General features: G+C 45.3%; 1 protein-coding gene across 2 annotated transcripts in view; it reads right to left on the reverse strand.

The window, feature by feature from the left end:
- LOC126521192 (intermembrane lipid transfer protein VPS13A-like) overlaps positions 1–27,191 on the reverse strand; it is an 820,642-nt gene that overhangs the window by 446,732 nt on the left and 346,719 nt on the right. For both annotated transcript variants that reach the window (XM_050169804.3, XM_055065737.2), the window contains 4 exons: positions 19,406–19,625; positions 19,123–19,344; positions 18,636–18,769; positions 8,082–8,192 (listed from right to left, as the gene is read on the reverse strand). In XM_050169804.3, coding sequence (XP_050025761.2) covers positions 8,082–8,192; positions 18,636–18,769; positions 19,123–19,344; positions 19,406–19,625 — 687 coding nt within the window. The remainder of the gene's footprint in view (positions 1–8,081; positions 8,193–18,635; positions 18,770–19,122; positions 19,345–19,405; positions 19,626–27,191) is intronic.

The following is a 27,191-nucleotide window of genomic DNA, read 5'->3' on the forward strand; positions in this document are numbered from 1 at the left end:
TGAGGCAAGCAATGCTGCCTCACCACCTTCAGAAACATGTACAGCTAGAACCACCTCGGTACACTGCAAAAGGGGAATGACTTGTGACAGCGTGGGATATCTGTCCCCAGACAGTTCAGTTGTGGCATGGTCAAGTGGCTTCAAGACTTGCACTGCTGCATTCATAAGCTTCCACTCACTTGCGTTCAAGTTTAGAACTGCGTCATATTCTAAAAGTTCTACAGTGATGACCGTACGGAGCTTCACGAGCCTGGCCATCATGGCACGCTCACTGTTCCATCGCGTCGGGACATCTTGTATAACCTCAAGAGGGTCCAGCTGCATGTTTTTCTGAATTTCCTGAAGCCGTCCTCGGGCCTTGGCACTCCGTTTGTATCTAGCCATAATTGCTCTGGCCTTAGCACAGAGCTGCAAAAACCCTGACACTTCTCTTTTGGCATCACTGACACACAACTGAAGGGTGTGCCCGAAACACTGCACACCACTCCAGGACGACCGGGCTACTGCAGAAGTAAAGTTCCTTCCATTATCTGTAACGACGAAGATCGGCACAGTATTGTGGGCTGGAAGTTCCCACTTCTCGATGACACCTGCGATAAATAGCTCGAGATTTTCTGCAGTGTGAGAGTCTGTCATCTCCGTGCAAGCCAATGCATGCACATGTTGCACGAAGTCACTGTCCATGACGTGATGAGTTACACAAACGTAGCTGTCATTTGCCTGCGATGTCCAACCATCAGTTGTGATTGAAAGCGACTCCACTCCGCTTGCAAAAATGTCCCCGAGCTTCTTTTTCACCTTCTCTTTGCTTGATGCGTAGAGGTCTGGAATAATGGCTCTCGAGAACGTTGTCCGAGACGGCACAGCATAATCCGGCACAGCGAACTTCATCATGACGAGGAAACCCGGTTCTTCGACAATGTTGTAGGGGTGCATACCCCGAGCTACGAAGTGAGCTATCATTTTTGTCATCTGTTGGGCTTTTGGGGCCGATGCTTTCATTTTCGGCTTGAAACTATCAGCTATGGATGGCTGTTGACCACTTGCCTTGCTTGCCCCCTTGAGCTTGGATGGCCTTTCGCGTGCGTCCCGCTTCTCTTGGTAGTCCTTGTGCAAGTCCAGGTGTGTCCTTAAATGCGTTGCTAGGGTTGTTGTCGTACTTGTCCGGGTCTTCAAGATTGCCTTGCATTTAAGACATCGAGCTTCCGTTCCCAGTGGAATCTTTACAAAAAAGTTCCAAATTGGATTGCTGGCCACATGGTGCTCTCTAGAGTGGTCGAAGGCGGCTGGGATTGATCCAATGCCGCAGCGGCAGAGACAGAGTCGCCCACTAAATGCAATCGACCACACCACCACGCCGATGAGATGCATTTTTGTACGCCGTTGTTCTGAGTATAGTTCTGTTTTCCTGGCTTGGTTTGGATTGGATTGGATTGGAAAAAGTATTACTGAATCCAAAACCGAAACTTCCGAAAATGCCTTCTCCCTGCCGCGTGTGGCTATTCGTTTGAGCCGAATACTTCGAAATTTCCGGATAACAAAATTAAAATCGAAGCGAATATCGAATAGCACATTATTCGTTCAACTACTCAAAAATATTGAACATTTGCGCAAGCCTACCCGTGTTGTAATACAGGGTACAAGTCGTGCAAGGAAAAGTCCAGTTTCTTGTGCCAAAAGATTAAAGACATTCATGATTGTCTGAACAGTGCATGCAATCTCGAGGGAGGCTCATTTCTATTCAGCCAACAGACTATGTCTGCGAAAAACATTTCGAGGACGAAGTTGTGTGAAATGAATGGACAGCACAGCACAATCTAGTTTGTGGTTACAATGCATAAAGATATGTTCCCAAGTTCTTGCCGCAACCGCCAATAAAAAGTTTTTTTTTTTGTGCATGTTCTGTAGCTCTTGATCTCTGTGGTGTCTGCGCCCTGGGTGCATTTGCAAACGCCCGTGTCATCTCTGTTCAGTAAACGCTTGTACTCTCACAGGTGCCCCCAAAACAATCATGACATTTAATGGTTTCTAAGTTGCTACATCGAATCACATAAGTTCAATTCAAACACTATCTATACTACTTGCGTTATTGTGAATACACTCTCTGGCATGGATAAGGAACATGCCTGCCTGAATGGGTTTATTTCATTGCTACAAGTGTACAACTTCCCAACGACAGGCTCACCCTCCTAGAAACTGTGCGAGTTCACATGCACGATCAAATAAGTTGGACGAAAAGGTGGCAAGCAAAAATTAACATTCACAACTTGGTTGTTGATGAGCACTCAATTATTCATTAAATGTGAGGTTTAAGCCAATGCCTCATACAACAACGAGGGCCCCGTTTCCCAGCATGTAGGTGTGCAAACTATGCAACAATACAGCATAGACTACGGGCATAATACTTAAAAGCAATAAATGCTGACCATGCTCTTTTGAGATACTTAAGCTGAGAGAGCCGCTATTAAATGCACAAAGTGAAAGTGCCATGAATTTGGCTGTTACAATCCCTAAAAGAAAAAAAATAAAGGATGCAAAAAAAAAACAAACATTGCACCAAGCTCCTTTTGGTTCATCTTGCAGCAGCACATCATGCCAGAGACAGCATACGTGTAGCATCTGCGTGTTATGCTGATATGTGTAAGAATGTGTCTTTTTGCAATTCCCCACCAATGTGATTCGACTAAGGGTCTAGCATAGGCATACGGCTGTATTGAATTTGTGTTTCTAGCTTCGTTTAGCGGTTGTCATTATTACATCGGGAGATAAATTAATGTACTACAAACCACCAAGTGGAGCAGCCGCCTCGATATCCGTGTTTTTTATGCCCATTAATACGTGCCTAAGTTTGCTTTACCACATTTCTCACCATAGACAGTCCATAGTCAGTACTTGAAAAGAAAAGAAATGCACGAAAACAAGCTTCGGTGCACACTATATTACATATTATACTGGGCATGCTTTTATAATGCACATATGCCAAGCCGGCGGAACCCCGACATGCAACATTAGCAAGTCTTTTCTCTCACTTGGATGCTAGAGTTCATACTCTTCTCATATTGTTCCATCGTGGTTTCAACTATACCCCCAGTCAAGCTTTTCTTTTCAGACTCCCCAATCTGCCCAAAAGTGGTTAACAATAAATGTTCAACAACGTGTAGAAAAACTTTCGATCAAATTGATCAAGTTCTATAGGCATGGTAACAAGAGTTAGTAAGAGTAGATCGTACTGTACATCTTGATTTCTATGTACCTAAATTACTGATAGCTTCCTACATTCTTGTTATGCAATGCAGGAATACTCCCAAGCAAGCATGTGCAGCATCGTATTTTTTTGCCGAAGATTTGTAGCATTAAGTTTTGCGAAACATTTTCTGACATTCGCTTCATATTCAGCTTTTCTTTCTTGATTCAATTTGCTATTCAATTCAATATCTACTATTCGGCATTCGCACACCCCTAGATTTTACTACTGCACCTCAAATTTTTCTTTAGTGTCCATTTAAGGCCAACTGAAACGAAATTACACTTTGGCTAAATTTGTTATATGTGAGCAGTATATACCACTGAAGCAATTTTAGCACAATGGTTTTCTTGTTAGCACCACTTAAGCAGAAACACGTGACCCTGGTGATTGTCCCAGCACACTGCCTCTGGAATTTTTGAGCGCACTGTGGGCAGCATTGCCTTAGCTCAGAGGTCATGCTGAGGAGTCACATGTTAGAGATTTCTGTCGGCTCATCCAATCCATCTTCTGGCAAGTTTACTCCTCGCTAGGAGGCCTACAAACTCCATTAGCCTATGTTCAACAGGCAGAAATATTAAAAAATGGCGGTTGTCGGTCGCAAGTTGCTGCATGTCATCAAAGCGCGGCTTTTATTTAATTGAGTCATCAAGTTCCAAAGATTATTTGCTTCTGCATGAAAGCAATGAGAGTAACAGCAATGTTTTCAATGCTACAGACATACAGCATTAAAATATATAAACTGTCCTACAAACATATAACAAATGGTTTGATTTTGTCGCTAATTCAGATCCTTTCCCAGTTACACTGTGTGTCCTCCAAGGATCCGTGTTCGGACCCATTTTATTTTCATCATATGTGAATGACCTTCCATTAATGCTACATAACTTCAATCCTGTCATGTATGCAGATGACACTGCTCTCATTTGCGTACATGGGTTCATGGCTGAAGCTTTTCGTGCCGCTAACAAAAAAAAAAAGGAGGCTAATTTATGATTGATTCCACGCCAATAAATGACTCCTAAACATTAAGAAGACAAAATATACTGTATACTGTATACTGAGTATATACAAATATACTCACGAGTACACGGGGAAAGGATGTAACCATATATTACAATATTTACAGGCTGCTGCTACCGCAGAATGGTTCACAGCATCTCACACGGTATGTCCTGTCTTCTTTCTCTTCACGGAGCGAAGCAGTCCATTAAGGGCATGCGCTCATACGTGATGCCTCGTAACATCACTCCCGGCGGACTAAGCGCCACCACAGCACCTTCTAAAATCAGTCATCACTGCTGGAGTCCACAACACACTGGACGAAATAGCCGAAGCACACAAAACAGCGCAACTTGAGCGTCTCTCTGAAACGAGAACCGGAAGACAGATACTGCGGGACCTTGGCCTTGAACCGAGGGAAGGCAAGCAGCAGAAAGACGTACCTATACCGGATAGCATCAACAGAAAGCTCAGGGTCTGCCTGATCCCGAGGAACGTGAACCCCGAGCACAACAAGGAGCGGAGGTTGGCGAGGGCCAGGACTCTCGTGGACCTCCACGCCAGAGAAGAAGGCGCCGTCTACGTGGATGCGGTGCAGAATCGAGGGAGCAGCGACGCATATGCAGCGGTGGTTGTCGGGGCATCGACGGCTGTAACGAAGACGGCGGCGAGCGTCCAGACTCGAGAAGCGCACCGGGCGGAGGAGGTGGCCATCGCCTTGGCCGTCTCCGACCCCAGATGCATTACAGTGTTGTGTGACTCTAGAATGGCCGTGAAGAACTACGCCTAGGGTAGGGTATGTAGTGAGGCAGCGCGCATAATGCGCAAGGTCGAAGACATTGGACGCAAAAGTGCTGTGGTGATCAAGTGGTTTCCGGCCCACATGGGCAGTGACGTGTCGGAACGCGGGAACGTGAACCACAACAAGACGGCCAACTCGTCCGCACGAGGACTAACCAACCGCGCAGCTGCAAGCACGGCCGACTCGGAGTGTTGGTCGCGGTGCAGTGCCTAGGACAAGATGACCACCTTCAACAAAATAGTGAAGTGGTACAGACTGAACAGACAGACTATGCCGCCACCTCAACCGGGGCTTACCCGGAAGGAGGCAGTGTTATACAGATAGTTACAGATGGGGTCCCTGTTCACCCCGGTGCTAGCTAAGCACGTGTGTCTGAGTGTGTATGCGAGTGACATGTGTAGACTGTGCGCAAAGGAGAGAGCCACCGTGGCTCACATCCTTTGGGACTGTAGCGTAAACCCGCGAGAAGCCAGCGAGAAGACGACGATCCCGCCGCAGCTAGAGGCTGCAACGAGGAGCTATGATCAAGAGACACAACTCAAGGCTGTCCAGCAGGTCTCGGCAGCTCTAGAGAGGCAGCGACCGAGCGAAACCAAGGAGAAAGGGGGCAGCACCCCCAGGAAGGGGGCGGCGGCCCTCTCGGACCCCCAGAAGTAGCGAGGGACCAAGACCTCGAGGAGCACAACGCACGAGACTGACATAGTGGCCGCGTCGCGGTAAAAGCTTCTCCTCCCCGCGTGGAGGGAGCCTAACCGATTCTGCAGGCATTTTCAATAAAGTTGTTCTCTCTCTCTCTCTCACTGCTGGTGAAGTAGCGTTTTAGCCACGACACATGGACAACGTCAGTAGCACACATAAAAGAAGACGGGCGATGTGGAAGCAGAGTGATGAGGTAGGCAACGTCTTTAAACTTGCGGAGAACTTTGTAGGGTCCAGTGTAGTGAGGGAGGAGCTTCTTGCACAGGCCTTTGCGTCAAGACGGCATCCAGAGTAAGACAGGAGTTTAGGAGGGTACTCGACTTCATGGTGCCGGTTATCATAGCATTCTTTTTGGGAGGTTTGCAACGCACATAGCCTAGTGTGAGCAACCTGGTGAGCTATTCTGGCTCGAGAGATGAATTCTTGAGCACATGCGGTGGGTACGGGGATATCCTAGGGAGTTCAGCTGAGGCACTCAGTAAGATCTGTGGATGGCAGGCTGTCGTAAGGCAGTACAGCAGCTACAAGGAATTTCATTAATGACCTTCGCTAGGAAATTGCGGCCACAATCCGTAAGGAGCTGGTGCGGGGCCCCATGTTCAAGAATGACGTCACTGAGCAGTAAGTCTGCAACATCTGTAGCACAGTCACTGGGCAGCTACTGGGCATAATCAGATCATATTTGATTGTATAGTCAGTTGCGACGGCAGTGCATTTGTTGGCGGATACTGACGTAGGGAAAGGTCTGAGCAAGTCAAGGCTGATGCGAAAGAAGGGCTCCGATGAAATGTCGACAGGTTGAAGCAGGCCAGCCTGTGGAAGAGCAGGATGTTTGCGCTGTTGACAGTACTCAAAGGCAGCAACGTATTAGCACACAGAACGATACAAGCCAGGCCAAAAGAACCGCTGTCCCACGCGGTTGTAGGTGCGTGAGGAACCGAGGTGTCCCGAAGTTTGAGCATCGTGTAGATGTTGAAGACTGGTGGTATGCAGGTGTCGAGGAATAACTAGCAAAACTTCCGGCCAGTCAGGTTTCATGTTGCAACAGTATATAACTTCATTGTGCAGGACATACTGACATAGAGAAGGGTTGAAATGTGCAGAACAGAGTTGCTGAATGATGAGCTTTAGAAATTCATCTCAATGCTGGTCGGTGCAGCTGATGTCGCGTAAGTCAGATAGGGCAAGCACACAGGAATCATTATCATGGCCAGCGAGGCCAGGACAATGAGGCCTTTCCACCGGACCGTTCAAACTTGTGAAGCGGAACTTCACCACAGTTTAGCCCATGTGTTAGGCTGCCATCAGTACGTGATGCCACCTGTGACTTCTCGAGTCTATATATATTTGTGCGCAATAAAGGAGGTGTGTTCTTTCATTGAGCTGCAAAGTGCCTCCATGTCACTTGGTCCCTGTGTGCATGTACTCCCATGGCACAGCACACGAGACACTTCCTATAAGCACGTATACTAGAGTCAATGTCATCTTGCATACCAGGCCAGATGGTACCAAAGATAGTCTTCCTTATGTACTAACAAGACCAGATGCCTACAGGTAAGCATTTCTTCCCCATGACCATTCACAACAGATAATTTACAGCCAACATTAAATTCCTATATCCATCAAATCCTTGAATTTCCCTGAGGTAGACATTTTGCAAGTTCCACAGCTTACAAAAAGTAATGGCCTAGTGATAACATATCTGAACAGAGCCATTAAACACAACAGTGAACACTAGCTTACTGGCAAGAGAAAACCAAAATTACAAGGCCAATACATTGTCATGGTGTAGTGATGGTGAATAAATAATGAGCCTGACAATTCACCATGGCACGCCCAGAAAAATCAGAAACAATAAAGTGACGACAGCAGTGGTGAGCACAATATGCAGTTGTCAAATCTAGTCTCACAGCTCGAGTCAGTCCAGTGAATTTATGCACACATTACCATATGTTCCAGAGCAATGACTCGTGCTCTGTAATGTACCTAGATTTGAAAACTTACACCACTAACACTATTCACATCATACTTGCAACTTGATTAGACACGGCTTCCTAATTCTTGATTTGGTGAAGACATTTGTAAAGCTTCACATACACTAAGCATGTCTTTCTCGAGAGTGATAACTTGGCAACAGTGGCAATCCAGTAAAAGCAGTCACCTTCTCGAAATAAAACAGCGCATACATGACAATTCACCAATGTACTCGGAGCTGCACTTGAATGTTGCCATGCAAATTTTAAGGTAGAGCACTAGTATCAGCAGCAAGTGAAAATGACCCGAGTGAAACAAGATGGCAAACATAGAAAAGGGTAAGTATACTTATATGCTTACTTTGACAAGCACAGAGAGGAGTGACTCTGGGCCCAGCAAGTTGTCAACTATAACAGCTTCCTGGGACACATGACGGTGTTGTGGACAGACCATCTTTCTCTCCTGGACATCCTAAAGAATCAAAATGTTTAGCAACAACAAACATGGTGTACTTTTCCTTAAGATTTGCAATAGCATTGATACACACATTTTCTACAGTCCACAATACTGGGAAACTGGCTATTCATAAAGAATGCTGGAACCACAAACACAAGTCATTTCCATTAATACAAGACTTTTGCAATAATAAAAATTAGGCACATATAAAAAGTTCGAAGGGCAATCATGGTAGATGGCAGAAAAAAAATTAGTTAAAAGAAGCACATAACAAATTTGACAGTTTTGTGTTCATCAACAGCTATAGCAAGGTTTAGCATTGATCTTGAACTCTTTGGACGATGTTTCAACTGTATGCGGGTGTGACATACTCGCTCAACATAGCACACAACGCTGTTGGGCAGAAGAAACAGTGCCCCGACAGCTGCCAGGCATCTTGCCACGCTGGCGTGAAGAGCACCACCAGTGGCATTGCAGGCGTCGCACCTCGATGGTGCACAAGATGAGATGACAGGAAACTATCGGGATTGGCCAGTGCTCATTAAAATATTAGACAACATTAGCTTGATGTTTATTGCTCGTACAGCTCAGACCAGTGCATACACACATCAGTTCAGCAGCAATGCTAGTCTGCTTATACTGCGCATCTATGCAATGCTCATGACAGAAGTGAAAGGCAGAATACTGCACTGGCTCTGCCACTGAGGCATAGCGTAGGTGGTGCATCCATGCAGCTTCATATTTCTTGATGCCAATGCACTCGCATCTTGGAGACCCTCTGACCCTCCTTGCACAAGCTGCGCATGCATGTCAATAGTGTGGACATACCACAAAGGCACCAACAGCGTGAATGTGCCTCAAGATGGCTATCCAACCAAAACAATAGCGGACATAATTTGAGGTTTAATAGTCAGAGATAACACCGGGCTATCAAACTGAATTATAGTGGAACTAATGGGTATCTCAATAAAATCACTTAGCAATAGACAAAAATATAAGCCATACCACTACTTATAGTTATCAGTGGGCCAACCATGCTCAGAAATAGAAGCTGTGCAACATTATCCATACCAAGACACACAGTCGGCACATTGTTGACCAATCAACTGCCAACTTCCAGCCTTGCAGTACACCAGTCATAAACAAAGCACAACCTCGAAGGAGTGAAGTTTTGGCGTTCTCTCCATCGAAGGCCACTGCGAGGACGCCAACCACTTCTGCAGGGCATGTCCTTACCTTGGCCACGGAGGGCTTTTTGCCTCATGCACCCTACCCACGCAATGGTGAACGCCCACTCAAGATCGAAGTGTACTTCGCAGATATTGCAACGGGGGTGTTCGCCTAGCAGCGCTAGTTCTAGGCTATAGCGGTAGGCTTAAACAAGTCGGCGCTATATAGAAACGGGGAAGCAAGCACTTCTCGTTGTCGTCTTCTCTTTCACCAGCACCGTGCCCACTGCCTTCAGTACAATCACTCCGCACGGAAAGCGTAGCCATCCTGGCGACCTAAGGACAGGAGCACACAGGGGGGTCATGGCACTGCTTGAGCTGGGAGACGTGAACAATCTCCTGGCCACGACGACGCTGGTTGCAAGGCATTTCCATTGGCTCGATGAGGTAGTTGACTGCAGATGTTTGTTTCAGTACCCGATAAGGACCGTGGTACTTGGAGAGCAGCTTAGAAGAAAAGCCTAGAGGAGTAGAGGGAACCCACAATCAGACCAGCGAGCCAGGAGCAAAGTACGCAGCCATAGTAGATGAATCGTGGCGATGCTTTTGGCGCCACTGGTCCTGGGATGTGAACGAACGAGCGAGCTGGCGACATTCTTCGGCGTAAGCAACCGCTCTAGAAACAGTCGTCCACTCCGAAGCATCTGACGGGCAAGGTAGAATCGTGTCCATAGTGCACGAAGGTTCATGTCCGTAAAGGAGAAAGAAAGAGGAGAACCCAGTGGTGCTTTGCGTGGCAGTATTGTAAGTGTAGGTGACGAAAGGCAGAATGCGATCCCAATTCGAGTGGTCAGATGAAACATACATGGCCAACATGTTGCCAAAGGTGTGGTTGAAATGTTCCGTCATCCCATTATCTTGAGGACGACATGCCGTGGTAGTGCGGTGAATGATGCGACACTCCTTTAGCAATGCTGAAATGACATCTGAGAGGAAAACGCGACCACGGTCGCTCAGTAATTCTCGAGGTGCTCCATGGCGTAAAAGCAGGTTTTGAATGATAAAACTAGCGACGGCTTTTGCTGTGGCAGATGCTAGGGCTGAAGTTCCAGTGTACCACGTGATGTGGTCGATATAATCAATAATTCAGCAGTTGCCGCTTGGAGTGTTGGGAAGCGGACCGTAAAAGGTCAATGCGGACGCGGTCGAACATACGTGCGGGGCATGGTAAAGATTGCAAGGGGCCGGTGGCATGTTGAGGTGGTGTCTTGCGCCGTTGGCATATGGGGCATGACCGAACATACTGGCGAATGAAACGGCACATACCGCGCCAGTACCAAAGCTGGAGGCGAGAGTATGTCTTTAATACACCAGCGTGGCCGCATTGTAGGTCGTCGTTGAACGTGGCGCAGATGTCGGATCGGAGGTGTTGGGTTATAACAAGAAACCACTTGCGGATGCTCGAATTGTAGTTGCGGCAGTACAGCAGGTTATCCCGAATTATGAAGTGCGTGGCTTGACGACGGAGCGTCTGAGAGATCAGTGCTGGCGACTGGCTAGACAGGAAGTCAATAAGCGAAGAGATCCACGGGTCTTTGCGCTGCTCTGATGGCAAGTTGGAAATGTTGAGGGCGAAGGCTCCTTAGGTGGAAATATACGAGTCGACAGGACCAGAGGGGAGGGGTGACCGGGACAGAGTGTCTGCGTCTGAATGCTTTCGGCCTGAGCAATAAACAACGCGGATTTTGCACACTTGTAGGCACAATGCCCAACGGGCGAGCCGACCAGCTGGATATTTTAGTGAAGATAACCAGCATAGGGCATGATGGTCGGTCACAATGTCAAATGGACGCCTGTACAAATAAGGATGAAATTTTCTGATAGCCCAAATGATGGCTAGACATTCCTTCTCAGTAACAGAGTAGTTCGCCTCGGCTTTGGTAAGGGTGCGGCTGGCATATGCGACAACATACTCTTCGAAGCCATCCTTGCGTTTGGCAAGAACAGCACCAAGCCCGACACCACTAGCGTCCGTATGGATCTCAGCTGTAGCAGAGGGATCGAAGTGTCGCAGTACTGGAGGAGAGGTGAGAATGCGTCGCAGTTCTTGGAATGCGTCGTCACACGTCGGGGACCAGGCTGATAGGTCAGAGCTGCCGGTGAGAAGCTGCGTCAAGGGGGCAATGATAGAAGCAAAGTTACGGATGAAGCATCAGAAATATGCGCACAGGCCGATGAAGCTGAGAAGCTCTTTCGTGGTGGTTGGTTTAGGGAACTCAGATATGGCGCTAAGTTTCGTGGGGTCCAGGAGGATACCGTCTTTTGAAACTACATGGCCGAGAATACTAAGCGTGTGAGCGCCGAAGTGGAATTTCTTCAAATTTAGTTGCAGTCCTGCAGTGGAGAGGCACGTAAGGACTTGTTCCAGGCGGCTGAGGTGCGACGCAAAGTCAGTGGAAAAGACCACAATGTCATCTAAATAACAGAGGCACGTTTTCCACTTCAGCCCTCAAAGAATGGTGTCCATCATTCGCTCAAAAGTGGCAGGCGCGTTGCAGAGGCCGAATGGCCTGACGGTAAATTCATATGGCCCATCAGGAGTTAAAAAGGCTGTCTTCTGGCGATCGGCCTCTGCCATTGGCACTTGCCAGCACCCGGAGCGTAGATGCAGCGAGGAAAAGAATTCCGCTCCCTGCAGACTGTCCAAGGCATTGTCGATGCGCGGCAGAGGATAGACATCTTTGCGCGTTATTCGGTTAAGGCGGCGATAGTCGATGCATAACCAAAAGGAGCCATCTTTTTTTTTTTAACAAGGACAACCGGAGATGCTGAGGGACTGTTAGAGGGCTGGATGATGCCACGCTCCAGCTTGTCATCAACGTGCTGGTTGATGATACGGCATTCAGCAGCCGACACCCGATACGGACGCTGGCGCAATGGTGTTTGTTGACTGGTGTCGATACGGTAAACGACTGCGGACGCTCGGCCCAAGGATGGTTGGTCAAGGTCAAATGAGGAACGAAAACGTTGGAGGAGCTTGATGATTTCTGTGTGCTGCGCAGGTGTGAGTTCTGCATCGATGGCACAAGCGAAGACGACTACAGGGGCATCGGCCGCGGTTGGAGGAGTGACGGCACAAATCGGAAGTGATACCGTATCACCAAACATGGTGGCCGGGAGAACGCAATCGAAAGCTTCAGAGGCACCCAGGCACTCGCCGCAGAGTAGGGATGATGGGCAGGCAGACGGATTGCACATGTAAAGGGCAGCAGAACTGTCGCAAAAAGTGATGACAGCAAATGGAAGCAGAAAGTTTCGGCAACGCGCACAAGTGGCCGACGGCGTAAGGAGAACAGATGGGTTTGCAGCAGAGTTACATGACACAGGAACCAGAGCGGCAGAGAAAGGTGCGATATTGATGTCAGAGGCGGCAACAACTTTAGGAGAATAATGGTCGTCAGGGTCAAAGCACAGCACTGATAACGTAAGTTCGGCACTAGTGCAGTCGTTAAGAGCTTGATTGACAGATAGGAAATTCCATCCAAGAATAACATTGTGCGAGAAACGAGGTAGGACGACAAGTTCGATAGCATACATGACGATTTGAATGACGACCCGGGCTGTGCATGACCCGGGTGTGCAAAGGCTGAATGTGATGCGAGGTTGCCGTACGCAGAGAAAGAGAGGTAAGGGGAAGAGTCACTTTGTTCAAATTGCGACAAAGCTTCTCACTAATAATAGAAACGGCGGCTCTGGTGTCGATAAGTGCGTGTACGGTGACGCCGTCTACGGACAGTAATTTCGTTCGCCAAGGCAGAATGAGGCCTTGAAATGTTCAATGTAAACGCACTTCTTGCCTCTGGAACTGCGACTGTTAGTTTTCCTCTTGGGCTGGGCTAGGTTGGCGAACCATCGGGGAATTGGATCAGCGATGTGGGGAAGGTGACTGGCGTGAATCGAAGGGGAGGCGACTGTAAGACGAGTCCGGAGGAAGGTTAGATGGGTCCTGACGCGGAAGTTGAGCAGGCCTGTAGCTTGAGGTGCCCCTACTGTCGAGTAAATGGGGGATGCGACGGCGGCAGAATCTTGCTACGTGGCCTGGAAAATGGCGGGAATAGCATATTGGCCGGTTATCAGGTGTACGCCATGGGTTGACGAGAGGGGCTCCAGCGGCCGAGTAAGGGACGACAATTGAACGCGAAGGTGGCGGCGGCACATGGAAGGTGCCGGTGGCCCGGTAGGCATCAGGAGCTGGCGGAGCGTAAGGCCGGGTGACAATGGCACCTTAAGTTAGCGGTCCAGCTGCAGGCTGCGGAGGTAGGGCAGATGACAGCGCAGCAGCAACTTGTGTCTGAATGAATGCCTGGAGGGTGGATGGTAATAAAAGGTGTGAAGCAAGCAGAGACAAGAGATGATCCGGCGGGAAGCAAGTGATGGTAGTTCAAGTGTACGTTTTAGTGCGGTTATGCTGGTATCACGAGAGTAATTGGAAGTTATAAACCGAGCAGCGTGATCTTGTATCGCTTCTATGTCATAGGTTAGATACGATTGGGAAGGGTGCCGGATAGATGACGCATATTCTAACTGCTGACGTACGAATGTTAGATATGCTAGCTTTCTAATTTCTGGTGATGCGGCTTTCAGGTTGCATTTTAAATATCTAAGGGTGCATGAAGCATTAGAACAGATGGTGTCAATGTGAGTTGCCCATGACAGTGTCGCTGTCATGTGAACACCAAGATATTTATAAGACAGGGCATTATTGGTAGGAGCTGAATTTATGGTTTAGGTGTGACTGGTTAATAAGCTGTGGTTGCGGGTGAATGACAGAGCTTTGCATTTAGTAAGGTTAAGCGGCATGTACCATTTCTCGCACCATACTGTGATGGAATCGAGATCCTGTTGTAGTGCGGTGATGTCATTCAAGCCTTTGATTGGGGAATATAGGACACAGTCATCCACGAAAAGACGTAATTTATTCTTAATGTTAGCAGATAAGTCATTGATGTAGATGAGGAAAAGTAGAGGCGATAAACAAGCGCCCTGTGGCACACCCAATGTTACGCTGCTAAGAGATGAATTATGATTCTTAACAAACTCGGCGAAGGCTACAGTTTGGCGGATGATATGCTTGCTGAAATTTGCCGTCAATAACGAACCACAGAAAACACCAATGCTGCACCGTGTGCTTAGTTCGGCCCGCCCGCATAGCCGGCTAGAGAGGAAGTGAAGCTGGGCGCGACTGCAGTGCCACGAAGGTGCGAACGGGTGGCGGTTCCGCGCAACGGTGCCGAGTTTGAAAACTGAAGCTAGTCTAGTAACGTTGGGTAAGGCAGAGCTGGACATGATGCTACCACACATTCAAAGATTTTGAATGAGGCTCATGCCATTACAGTACCAGTAAAATGTTTGTATGTCCCAGAAAGCTCTTGGCAACTGCATATACCCTGTCACGTGCTCCAACTGTTGCATCAAAGAGAAACCAAGACACATAATGCCTGGAGGGAGAGGTTGCAGTTATAGAAGCCACAGAAGCTATAGCAATGACTGTGGATGCCCTCCTCAAACACTAGCAAGAAGATGCTGTTTGTGTGGGTCTTCTCAAATTGTGCAAAGGTGGCTGGCCGGACCATCCATCGGATGTGCCTCAACTACTGCTCGACTATTGGAAAGAATGAGGCAGCTTATCTGTCGTCAAAGAACTTCTGCTGGAAGACTGCAGAATAGTGGTTCCTAAGGCCCTCCAGAAAGCTATGCTGCTGAAGATTCCCGAGGGACACCAAGGTATGCAAGGCCCTAGCGCATGATTCGGTATGGTGGCACACTATCAACAGTGAAATAGAGAAGATGGTGACTGGTTGCATGAATTGTGTGCAAACAAGAGTCCAGCACAGTGAGCTTCTACTTAGCTTAGTGTCTACTCCTGCACCCAAGGGTCCTTGGGAGTGAGTAGGCGTGGATCTTTTTGAACTCAAGGGCAAGCAATACATGATCCTTGCAGATTACTCCTCGCAGTTTCTGGAAGTGATGAGCCTATCCTCAACAACGTTGCAAGCAGTGATTACTGCCATAAGAGTTGTTCTGCTCGTTTTGGTATAACCTTCATTGTGGTTTCTGACAATTAGCCACAATTTGCTGCTGAAGCTTTCATACCCTTTAGTAAAGCATATGGCTTTTTGCACGTCACTGCAAGTACGCATTACCCACAAGCCAACGGGGTAGTGGAGCAAATAGTGCGCACCATGAAAGATATGATCTCAAAGTCGCAGGATGTTTACTTGGCTCTTATGACACTGAGATACACCCGGTGTTACAGGCTACAGCCCAGCACAGCTGTTGATGGGCAGACATTTGAGGACAACAGTTCCAAAGGTCAATGACGCAGTAACTCCAAAATGGCCGCCCATGTTCAAGTTCAGGAAGAAGGACGATACAGTCAAGAAAAAGCAAGCATACAATTTCAACAGGCATCATGCAGTCAGGCAGTTACGCTCTTTGGAACCAGGAGAAGAAGTGTGGATACAAGGTATCCCTTGTGTAGCCAAAGCGGTAGCCCGGTGCAGAGACCTCAGTCGCACATAATCGAAACACCAACAGGAGTGATCCAGAGAAACTGTAGACACCTGGTGCCCTTAAACATGAAGTCAAGTGATAGTACCTCGTCGCCCTTGAAGACATCGATGCAGCACCAGTGGGCAAATATCCATGAGAAGAGCCAATGGATCAACACACCTATCGAATGTGGACTTGCCGAATTGTCAAGAAGCCCGAAAGGCTGGACTTGTGATCGCAACATGCCTTTCAGGCTGAGAAGGGGGAGTGTAGCGACCCCTCGTGAGTGAACACTTGATTTACGCAATGACAATTGTGTGAGCTGCGACAGAGGGTGCATCCAGTCTATATGTGCTGCAAGGTCGTGGCATGTGTGTTCTGTGTAATAAAAGGGGCTTTTGGTGTTTGGTCACAAGAGTGTGCAGTCGTGCTTGTAAGGCGTTCCGGCATCGGCAGTGCCTAGGTCATGTAACATGCGACAGCACCTAAAGCACACAGTGAGCAGGGCGTGATAGGATCTTATCGCACTTGGACTTTATATGGAACATGATGCGGCTCCACTTCAGCAGTGGCTCTTGTCGCGTAGCACGCTATTTGAGAGGTGCGTTTGCAAACAGCCACTTGTAATTAAATCATTTGACCATCTGTGTCCGTGGAAGCTTCCATTTATTGTCTCGACATTCCTTTGCAGCGGCAGTGAAATTTCATTATATTGAAATGGCATACAAACACACTTCGTTATATTGAGGTTCTAAATACATGCTTTTCTATGGACAAGAGGTTATGAAAAGTTAAATCCTTCGTTATATGAAGAATTTCGTTATATTGAAGTTCGTTATATCAAGGTTTAACTGTATTATTAATCACATCGCTCAATGTTAATGATTCAACTCTACCTGCACACTTCAATTGTAGCCTAAGTTTGCTTTGTACAGAAATTGCATGAAACTGGTACCTTGTGGTATGTATTTAAAGTAACGTGCTATAGATGTGTTCCACATTGCTCTGTTTGGTGCAAAGAAAGAGCCTTTTCTTTCTTACCACCAGTGAGGCCAAGCAGTTGCATTGCACATTATTGCTGCGGTGTACATTGCCGCCTTGCATATTGTTGTTACAGTGTACAATAAAACCTCATTAAACCATACCCACTTATACAGTAGCTTCGTTGTAAAAGCAGTAGAGTTAAATCCCCGATTCAGTGGCCATTGAAAATAATGCATTTTGTATCTGCATAGACCATACCAGCTTACTGCATACATATCGGTTAACATATAGTGTTTCCTCTTTTCGTCTCGCAATCACGGCGGTGCACCATCCCCATCGGGCGGCCCAGCAGAACAACAAGCCTCAGAGATCAGAACAACAGCCTCCAAGTGTCCTGTGCATTTGTGCCTGAAGCCACATAAACATCAACATCATTTCACTGCCTTGCCAAAGAGCGTTGTGGCATTGTGCAAGCTAGCACTCACGTCATGCCGAAGCTCGGATAAAAACAACGGGTGCTCAGCATAGAAACAAAATTGGACATTGTTCATGCTATCGAATGTGGCCTGAAGAAGTCGGTGCTGGAACGTGACAGGGATCTACCATTGACTACGGTGTGCAGCATTCGGAATGCAGAGAAGTTGCTTGGCAGCGCTGCTGTGACTGCGGAGCGATGATGGCTACGAGGTTCAACTTTTGGCCATCATTGCCTCTGTTGTTGCCAAAGTGTCGCCTAACGACAGTGATGATGACAACATGGAAAGCGACAGCATGGACCATTCAGGCCCGACAGTGGCAGAAGCTGCACATTACATCAGCCTCATGAATGCAATCGTCGCAACGAGAAAAGCACCCTGCAATGAAAAAGGCGCCCCGCGACTTCTGCAGCGCTACTGTGCCCGTGCAAGGAGAATATGCAACGCCAACGAGAAATCTGCAATGTGAGCATTTGCCGAGAAGAGGGGGCTGGCCGAAAAGCTGGCTCGCAGCTTCAGTAAGTTTGAGGCCGCTGTCGTCGCTGCTAGGCCACCACTGCATCAAATGAAAATAGCAGACTTTTGTCGCGCGAAATGAATAAATACTGCATGTTTTTGCCCTTTCATCGCACTCTCCCCGAGTTCCATTTTTGACAGGTAAGTGGGCAATCTCATGCTATTTCGGTTAAGCACTACTACCGTTTAGTACATACTTTTCCTAGCTCCGGCCAACTACAGTTTAACAAGGTTTCACTGTACTGCATGGAGCATCACACCTCACTACAGCATCAGAATCCTAGAATATATTAAAGTGCAGCCCTAATTGCTAGCAATGATGCATTTAGGATCATCCAATGCCAGTTTTGACCACAAGACATGGCATGCAACTTTGCTCTCTCCTGATGTCCCTGTGCATTACACATTTAACATACAAAATGTCAACCAGTGAATTTGATCATGATATTATCATGAAATTTGTGTCATGTGACCCCTTATGTAATATCCCGTTACGGGGTCATTAAGGAATAAAAATGAAATGAATGAAATTAAATTTTCTTGTAAGATTTTATTCAAACTGCTTAGAGATGTCATTTACGCTGAAATAAGGTCTATTGGAAACTTGTGAAACATATAAACTTAATTCACATTTTCAACATAAGAAAGTTTTCAGCAAAAAGTATTTGATTATATTGAGATTTGACTCTAAGTAAATTGATTTTTCAATCTAATGTGTCTTTTTAGAAATATCAAAAGACTAAAAAAGAAATGTGGCCTACATTCCACAACTTGAAGAAAATTCTGGCTGCAGTGGAGGTGATATTGATGTTAAGATGGTCCCGAGAGTCAGCAAGGATGTATGTTGCAAGAGGAGTCTCGCTCAAGGTGTCTTCTGCTCCGTCCCGAGCATCACCTGCAGCAAACAAATTGAAATTGGCAAGTCTAAAGAAAGTCCAAGAGCTCCAAAAAAACTTTCCAGAATATATACAGTCACTGTTTGCACCTTTTTCACTCCCAATATGAATATAGGTTCAGTAGTAGAAAAATTTGGGAGCATGATATGTAAATTTAATTGACGTATGCCTTCGTCATTAAAATCTGAAAAGGCAACACATAGATTACCTCATTATTTGCTACTAGTCGGGTCAAAGAATGTAGAAAGTGATTTATCTTCAAATCCAAAGGAATATGTCCAAAGGAATATAATTATGCTCTTCTTTCTGCTGCCACGCTTCATTTATTGTATCAACATGAATCTCTGAGCACCTTTCTCAAGAAATACTGGCCGGTCATCTGCAGTAGAGAGCTCGTTGTCAGCCATTTCAGTCTCTTCGGACTCGGACTTAGGCTCGACAGCAGCCTCATTATCACTCCGCTCGTCGTCACTGCTGTGGTCCGAGAAGAGGTGCCCAAACGCATGTGCAATCCTCTGCAGGACGTTCTCATCAGTCTCGGAATCAGAGTCCACTGCCACCAGTGTCGAAGACTCTGAGGTGCAAAACACTTTGGTAAATGTGTGCCCTCAGCGTGAGCCCCTCACCGGACGCACCCTTAGACTTGTGGCTGAGCGCCCTCTTGGCCCGTGTGATTGGGTGCCTTCGGATAACGGTCATCTCAGTTTCTTCCTCACTGGCATCATCTGAAGTGCTTGCACTGCCAAAGGAACCGGTATTTGACACTCCATCCAGCCCATCAACAGCATCAACAAGCAGGTTTGAGCTGCGGTGGTCTTGTGCTGAGGCGATTGGGTAACTGTGATCCTTGAACACCTGCATGGCGGAGCACTCATTTACTGAACAGGAAACATTACTGATGTAACCATGTCAATACAATCACAAATGAGAATGTTCCAAATACAGTCGAATGCCATTAATCTGACACTAATGAAGCCAACAAAATTGATTGAATTATTCAGTGAATCAAATTAAGTGACATAACTGCCGTGAAAAGCAGGCAAGCAGAAGGCAAAGAGAACACACACAAGACGACGTATGTGTCTTCCTTTTGTGTGTGTGCTTTTATGTCACTCAGCAAGAAACTAGACCAAGAGCAAGTTCTATTGGAGTTGAATAAACAAGAGGCAGAAAAACCCAGAGATACAATGCAATCTTGCAGCCTAAATGAGGTGAAGCTTGTCAGAGTTAGCGAGGCAGCATAAGTAGCAGATGAGAGGAGCACAGCGTCACCGCCGGTAGCTGCTAGCTGTCTGCATCACGAGGACAAAGGTGAGGTACGATGCCTGTTGACAGACGAATGTTAATGACAGGTTATGCATACAGAAATACAACACATACCTAAATATACATTTACAGCTTCAAACCCCATGCATCACAGTGGCACACCCATTCTGGGAGAGTGGCCAGAAGTGGGCACATAGTCCAAGTTGTCTATTAGGCCAGACAGCAGCATTGGCCTAATAGAGGCCAGAGCAACAAGTTGTCTATTGGGACATGTACCCAGTGGCCCATGCAAGTTATCTACATATATTCACAAATATATCTGGCAAGGAAACAATGACTGCAAAGCCAAGAGACAAAGTAAGTTACGCTTATAAAAAATGCTACAACACACAGCCCATTCATTTGGCAGTATTTATCTACTAACACACCCTCAGATCAAGTGTGCACCTAATTTAAAACCAAACCACTCTTTGCTAGCCCGCCTTAGTTTTTTGTCTGGGTCTCGAACTATGTGTAGGGTGTTCCAACTATCATGCACCAAGATTTAAATATATGCAAATGCCACGTAGCTGCACAGAACCAAGGTAATGTTGTTTGCCGTCGCTTGAAGACGTGCAGATTATTTTTTGTATTCTGCTTAATTACATAATTAAACTTATTTAAGCTTTCCATTGCTCAATACGTTCTACGTAAAAGTGTTTTTCTAAATGTGCAAATATGTGCAAAGTGCCCCATGTGGCCAGTCATGCGGCACTACTGTTTGTAAACATTTCGTGCAATCAATCCCAGAATGACACCACTGGATATTTGCCAACTTAGTTGCTCTTTGGGCAACATGTTGCATTGGCTTTAAAGACTCTACTTCCTTCAGCTGCCCACTTTTCTAAGGAATACGTCAGGGATGTCATTTCTAGACCCTATGCAGCTTGTCAATTTGTCCACGAACAACTCTCTGCATTGCAATTATCCCAGAATGCTCAATAAGACAGCCAGCACAGAGGCACGGACTTCACACTGGGCTTTCTAGCTCTCCTCTGGTCGCCATGTCACTGTGTGGGTCTATAAGAGAAGCTTCTCTCCTGTTACACCAGGTCCTGCAACGTATAGAGTCACCTCGATGACGTCAATTATGAGATTGCGACAATGGGCCCTGCCTCCTGGGCTTCCCCACTACCTACTGACGTTGTGCATGCTTGGCAACTAAAACCACATTATGCATTCCACTAGCCGACGCTTACGCCCAATGTAGGAGAAATATGACCGTTTTTCCTTCTCATTTATGAACAAACTCGCCCACGCAAATGGTCTACTAAGTCATATTTCTCCTACATAGGGCATAAGCCCCAGTTCTGGGTATTCGTCTCGTCCTTGTTTGTTCCATGCTACTGTTTTTCCTTCTCATTTATGAACAAACTCGCCCACGCAAATGGTCTACTAAGTCATATTTTTCCTACATTGGGCATAAGCACTAGTTCTGTGTATTCATCTCGTCCTTGTTTGTTCCACACTACTGTCTTTCCTTCTCAGTTACGAACCAACTCGCCCACACAAATGGTCTACTAAGTCATATTTCTCCTACATTGGGCATAAGCACTAGTTCTGGGTATTCGTCTCGTCCTTGTTTGTTCCATGCTACTGTTTTTCCTTCTCATTTACGAACAAACTCGCCCACAGAAATGGTCTACTAAGTCACATTTCTCCTACACTGAGCGTAAGCACCAGTTCTGTGTGTTCGTCTCGTCCCTGTTTGTTTCCTGCAACCGTTTTTCCTTCTCATTTATGAACCAACTCACCCACGAAAATGTTCTACTAAGCCATATTTCTCCTACATTGGGCATAAGCACCAGTTCTCTGTATTCGTCTTGCCTTTGTTTGTTCTGTGTTACCATTGTTCCTTCTCAGTTATGAACCAACTCGCCCACACAAATGGTCTACTAAGCCATATTTATACTACATTGGGCATAAGCACCAGTTCTGTGTAGTCGTCTCATCCTTGTTTGTTCCACACTACTGTTTTCCTTCTCAGTTATGAACCAATTCACCCACACAAATGGTCTACCAAGTCACATTTCTCCTACAGTGGGCATAAGCACTAGTTCTGGGTATTTGTCTCGTCCTTGTTTGTTCCACACTACTGTTTTTCCTTCTCAATTATGAACCAACTAGCCCACGCAAATGGTCTACTAAGTCATATTTCTCCTACATTGGGCGTAAGCACCAGTTCTGTGTAGTCGTCTCGTCCTTGTTTGTTCCACACTACTGTTTTCCTTCTCAGTTATGAACCAATATGCCCACACAAATGGTCTACCGAGTCATATTTCTCCTACATTGGGCATAAGCACCAGTTCTGTGTATTCGTCTCGTCCTTGTTCATTTTGTGTTACCATTTTTCCTTCTCAGTTATAACCTTATCCCCCCCTCCAAAACTTTCTATATATTTCTCCTACATTGGACGTAAGCACCAGTTCTTTGTATTCGTCCTGTCCTTGTTTGTTCCACGCTACTGTTTTATCTTCTCAGTTATGAACCAGCTCGCCCACACAAATGGTCTACTGAGCCACATTTCAACTACATTGGGCATAAGCACCAGTTCTATGTATTCGTCTCATCCATGTTCGTTTTGTGTTAAAATTTTTCCTTCTCAGTAATGAATGAACTCACCCCCCCCCCCCCCCCCCCCAAACGAATTTCCTATAGTAAGCCATACGTCTTTTACATTTGGTGTAAGTGGCAGTTCTGTGTACTTGTCTCATCCCTGTTTGTTTCCTCCAACCGTTTTTCCTTTGCATTTATAAACCAACTCACCCACTAAAATGTTCTACTAAGCCATGTTTCTCCTACATTGGGCATAGGCACCAGTTCTGTGTATTCATCTTATCCTCGTTCATTTCGTGTTGTTTTTCTTTCTCAGTTATCAACGAACTCACCCCACAAAAAGAACATTCTATACTAAGCCATATTTCTTTTACATTGCGTGTAAGCGTCAGTTCTGTGTACCCATCTGATCCCCGTTTGGTTCCTGCTACTGTTTTTCCTTTTCAGTTATCAATAAACTCACCCACGAAAATGTTCTACTAAGCCATATTTCTCCTACATTGGGCATAAGCACCACTTCTCTGTATTCGTCTCGCCCTTGTTCGTTTTGCGTTACCATTGTTCCTTCTCAGTTATGAATTAACTTGCCTCCCCCCCAAAAAAGGTTCTATACTAAGCCATATTTCTCCTACATTGGGCATAAGCACCAGTTCTCTGTATTCATCTCGCCCTTGATCGTTTTGCGTTACCATTGTTCCTTCTCAGTTACGAACAAACTCGCCTCCCCCCTACCCCCCAAAGGTTCTATACTAAGCCATATTTCTTCTACATTGGGCGCAAGTGCCAGCACTATGTACTTGTCTCATTTTTATTTGTTTACTTCTACCGTTTTTCTTTTTCAGTTATGAACTAACTCACCAAAGAAAATGTACTAAGCCATATTTCATTTACATTGGGTGTAAGTGTCAGCTCTGAGTACTTGTCTCTACCCTGTTCATTTCGCACTACCATTTTTCCTTCTGAAAGGCACATTCAAGAAGTGAAAGTACGAATAAATCTCTCTACACACAAGTCTCAGCATGCTTTTGTTTCTTTTTGTGCAATGAGATAACAAATCTTTATTGTAAGCAGCCAAATCCTAATTACAGATACATTATTTATTTATTTATTTATTTATTTATTTATTAATACTGTCAACCCACATTGGGTCATTACAGGAGTGGAAGAAGTACAGAAAGAACATACAAAGTGTTACATTCCTTGGCAGGTAGTGGAGCATCATACATCAATGTTGATTTTCTAGGTACAAGAATAATATTCTTTCAGATGAAAACTAGGTATACAAGGTATACAAGATCAAGAAAGTGTGTTGTACATAAAGGCACTCAAAGTGGCATACAAAGGTGATGCATAGAAAGACATACAAAGAGTGTCCAGACCCTAGCAAAGTAATATCCGGTACGATTGGAACATTGCACTTCTAATACTATTTTCATAGTTGAGCAAATATTCTAACGAACGAACACTTTCTGGAAGACGCACTATAGAGGTGTACTAATGAACAAATAAAGGTCACAGGGGACAAATTATGTAAAATATATAGACCTAACTTTTTCCTGAAATTCACCTATTGATGGTAGTTTCACTATAGCGTCTGGTAGCCTGTTCCATTCACTGTTAGCCCTAGGGAAAAAACTAAATTTAAAAGCATCAATAAAGACAGAGGGAGGGGGGATGTACATACTGTGTCTATGCCTAAAATAGGTGTCTGGTTGGATGATCAAGTAATAGTTTCTAGTTATGCTAACGAGATTATAAATAACAAGAAAGAGAAATTTTAGTCTTTCGAGGGAAGTTTTTGATTCTAGAGAGGGTAGATTGGCAATTTTGTTAAGTTCTGAGGGGGAGTCATGCCGCTGATACTTATTGTAAAGAAACCTTAAAGCGAGGCATTGAATTTCATTAAGTTTAGATTTATTCGTTACCGTGTAAGGGTCCCATATTATTTTGGCGTACTCCAAGATTGGTCTAATTAACATTTTGTATGCTAGAATTTTTATTTCAGGAGTTGTGCTGTGAATGCGTCTTCTTAAGGACCATAGTGCATTGCGTGACTTGGTACACATGTCATCAATATGAACATTCCATCTTAAGTCGGACGCATTAGTAACACCAAAATATTTATGAGCGGAAACCCTTGTTAAGGAAGTGTTCTCAACGGAGTATGTATAAAACAGAGGTTTCTTTTTTCTCGTAACCGTCATGACAACAGTTTTATTTGTGTTTAATACCATTTGCCATGTGTCACACCAGGTTTTAATTTTTTGCGAGTTTAATTCAAGAAGAGTCTGGTCATCGGGTTTTTCTACCTTATTATACAAGACACAATCGTCTGCAAACAGCCAAATGGGTACTGTAATATTATTGGGCATATCATTAACGAAAATTAAAAAAAGGAGCGGACCCACAACGCTGCCTTGGGGTACAACAGATAGTACCCCTGAGGAATCAGAGTGACAGTTTTCAAGCACAACGTACTGTTCTCTGTTGGAGAGATAGGATAAAAACCATTTAGTGATCATCGGATTTTTGAAAATTTTATCAATCTTTAGGAGCAGTTTAGGATGGGAAACTTTATCAAAAGCTTTGGCAAAGTCAAGGAATATTATGTCTACTTGTTTGTGTTCGTTCAAAGCACTTGCGAGATCATGTGTTAATTCAACCAACTGAATTATTGTCGAGTGCTGCTTACGGAAACCATGTTGGCAGGGATTTAGGATATTGAAATCAGCAAGGTGTATGGACAATTGTTTGGAGACAATATGTTCTAGTATTTTGGCACATGTACTAATTAATGAAATAGGTCTATAGTTATTAACATCCAATTTATTACCCCTTTTATGAATCGGAACAATTTTCGCACACTTCCAAGCAGATGGGAAGCAGCCAGTAGAAATTGAGGACTGATAGATAACTGTAATGTATTTAGTGGTCCACACTGCATATCTTCACAAAAACTCGTTAGGAATGTTATCGGGTCCTGGGCTCTTTTTGCTATCTATCTATGTTCAATATGAGATTTAATACACCCTGTTCATTTATTTCAATGTCATTCATAGGGGGTTGATTGGGAACTTCGTCAAAATTAGGTGTGGAGCAATCGTTTTTAGTTTAAACGGTAGAAAAAAAAAACTGTTAAGAGACTGAGCTCTGTCTAAAGTATTATTCTTACAGTCAGTGCAAAGCGAGGGGTTTACATATCTCCAGAATTTACTAGGAGCATTTTTGAGGAACGATACCAAGGTAGTGTTGAATAAGTTAGTATTTGAATCTTTAATAAGTTGCTTAAATTCCTGGCTCATATTCTTGATAACATGAATGGAATGTGGGCTACCAGACTGTCCAAGCACCTGACGCCTTCGCTTCAATCTTCTTGTTGCATTAATAATGTCTCTGGTTATCCATGGATTTCTTTTTCTAGTGGTCTTAAGACAGTGCGGAACATAGCACTTTATGCAATGTTGAACCACGTTGGAAAAATGATTCCAGAGTTTGTCAACGCTCTCACCAGAACGGTGCATAGTAATGAAGTCTTCAAATGATAAGGCAAGGTGATCTATTATGCATACATCATTAGCATCTTTAAAATTCGGGATCAACTTTTGCAAGCGGTCCGCTGAGATCCTTGCATCAAGCCTAAAGTATGTGATAACCATTTTGTGGTCAGACATTCCATCCTCAACCGAGCAGCTAGAAAGATAAGTATGTAACGGCTCAGAAAGAAATACAAGATCTAGGATTGAGGAAGTATCCGCACACACCCTAGTATGTTCTGAGACAATCTGGGATAAATTAAAGCAGAAGGTCAAATTAAGCAGTTCTTCACAGGATCGAGGTTCAGATGAGCCTGGATCCATTATTACTCAATTGATTCCAGGTAAATTAAAGTCACCAATCAAGCATATATTATCTGTGTGGCAAAAACTCGCTTCTATAAATGCTCTAAGGTTTCCCATTACGCTGTCGGTTGAGCCAGGAGGTCTGTAAAATACACCTATGCAAAGTGAACGATTTGAAAGTTTGACTTTAATCCATAGAGCTTCGATATTTCTGAAATCCGGCAATACTGTGTACGTAATGGAATTTTTTAGAAGTAATCCTACGCCCCCTCCTCTACTGCATCGGTCCTTTCTCAAAAGAGTGTAACCGCAGGGAGTAACCTCAGCCTCAGAAATGTCATTGCGGAGCCATGTCTCCGCAATGCCAACAATATCTGGCTGATGTTCGAGTAGAATACTTTCTAACACATCTAATTTGTTCAGTATGCTGCGGGCGTTAAGATTTATGATCTTTAAACATGCAAGGTCGTTTGGTTGAAGTCATGCATCCCTGCTCATTGAAGGATCCGAGCACGCGTACCGTTTATGATTTACGTCATCCCAAGCGTATACGGTGTTATTAATTTTTATCTTATCAAAGAGGAGCTTAACTTTAGCACCCCTCTTTTTTTCCTCGAGTGCCGAGTTCCACAGGCCCTTGCGCGCATTATTAACTCCCATAGAAAAATCCTCCTGGACGTTGAAATGTGTTCCCTTAAGCTTCAAACAATTGTTTAGTACC

The sequence above is a fragment of the Dermacentor andersoni genome, chromosome 6, assembly GCF_023375885.2.
Source record: "Dermacentor andersoni chromosome 6, qqDerAnde1_hic_scaffold, whole genome shotgun sequence".
NCBI classification, from domain to species: Eukaryota; Metazoa; Arthropoda; class Arachnida; order Ixodida; family Ixodidae; genus Dermacentor; species Dermacentor andersoni.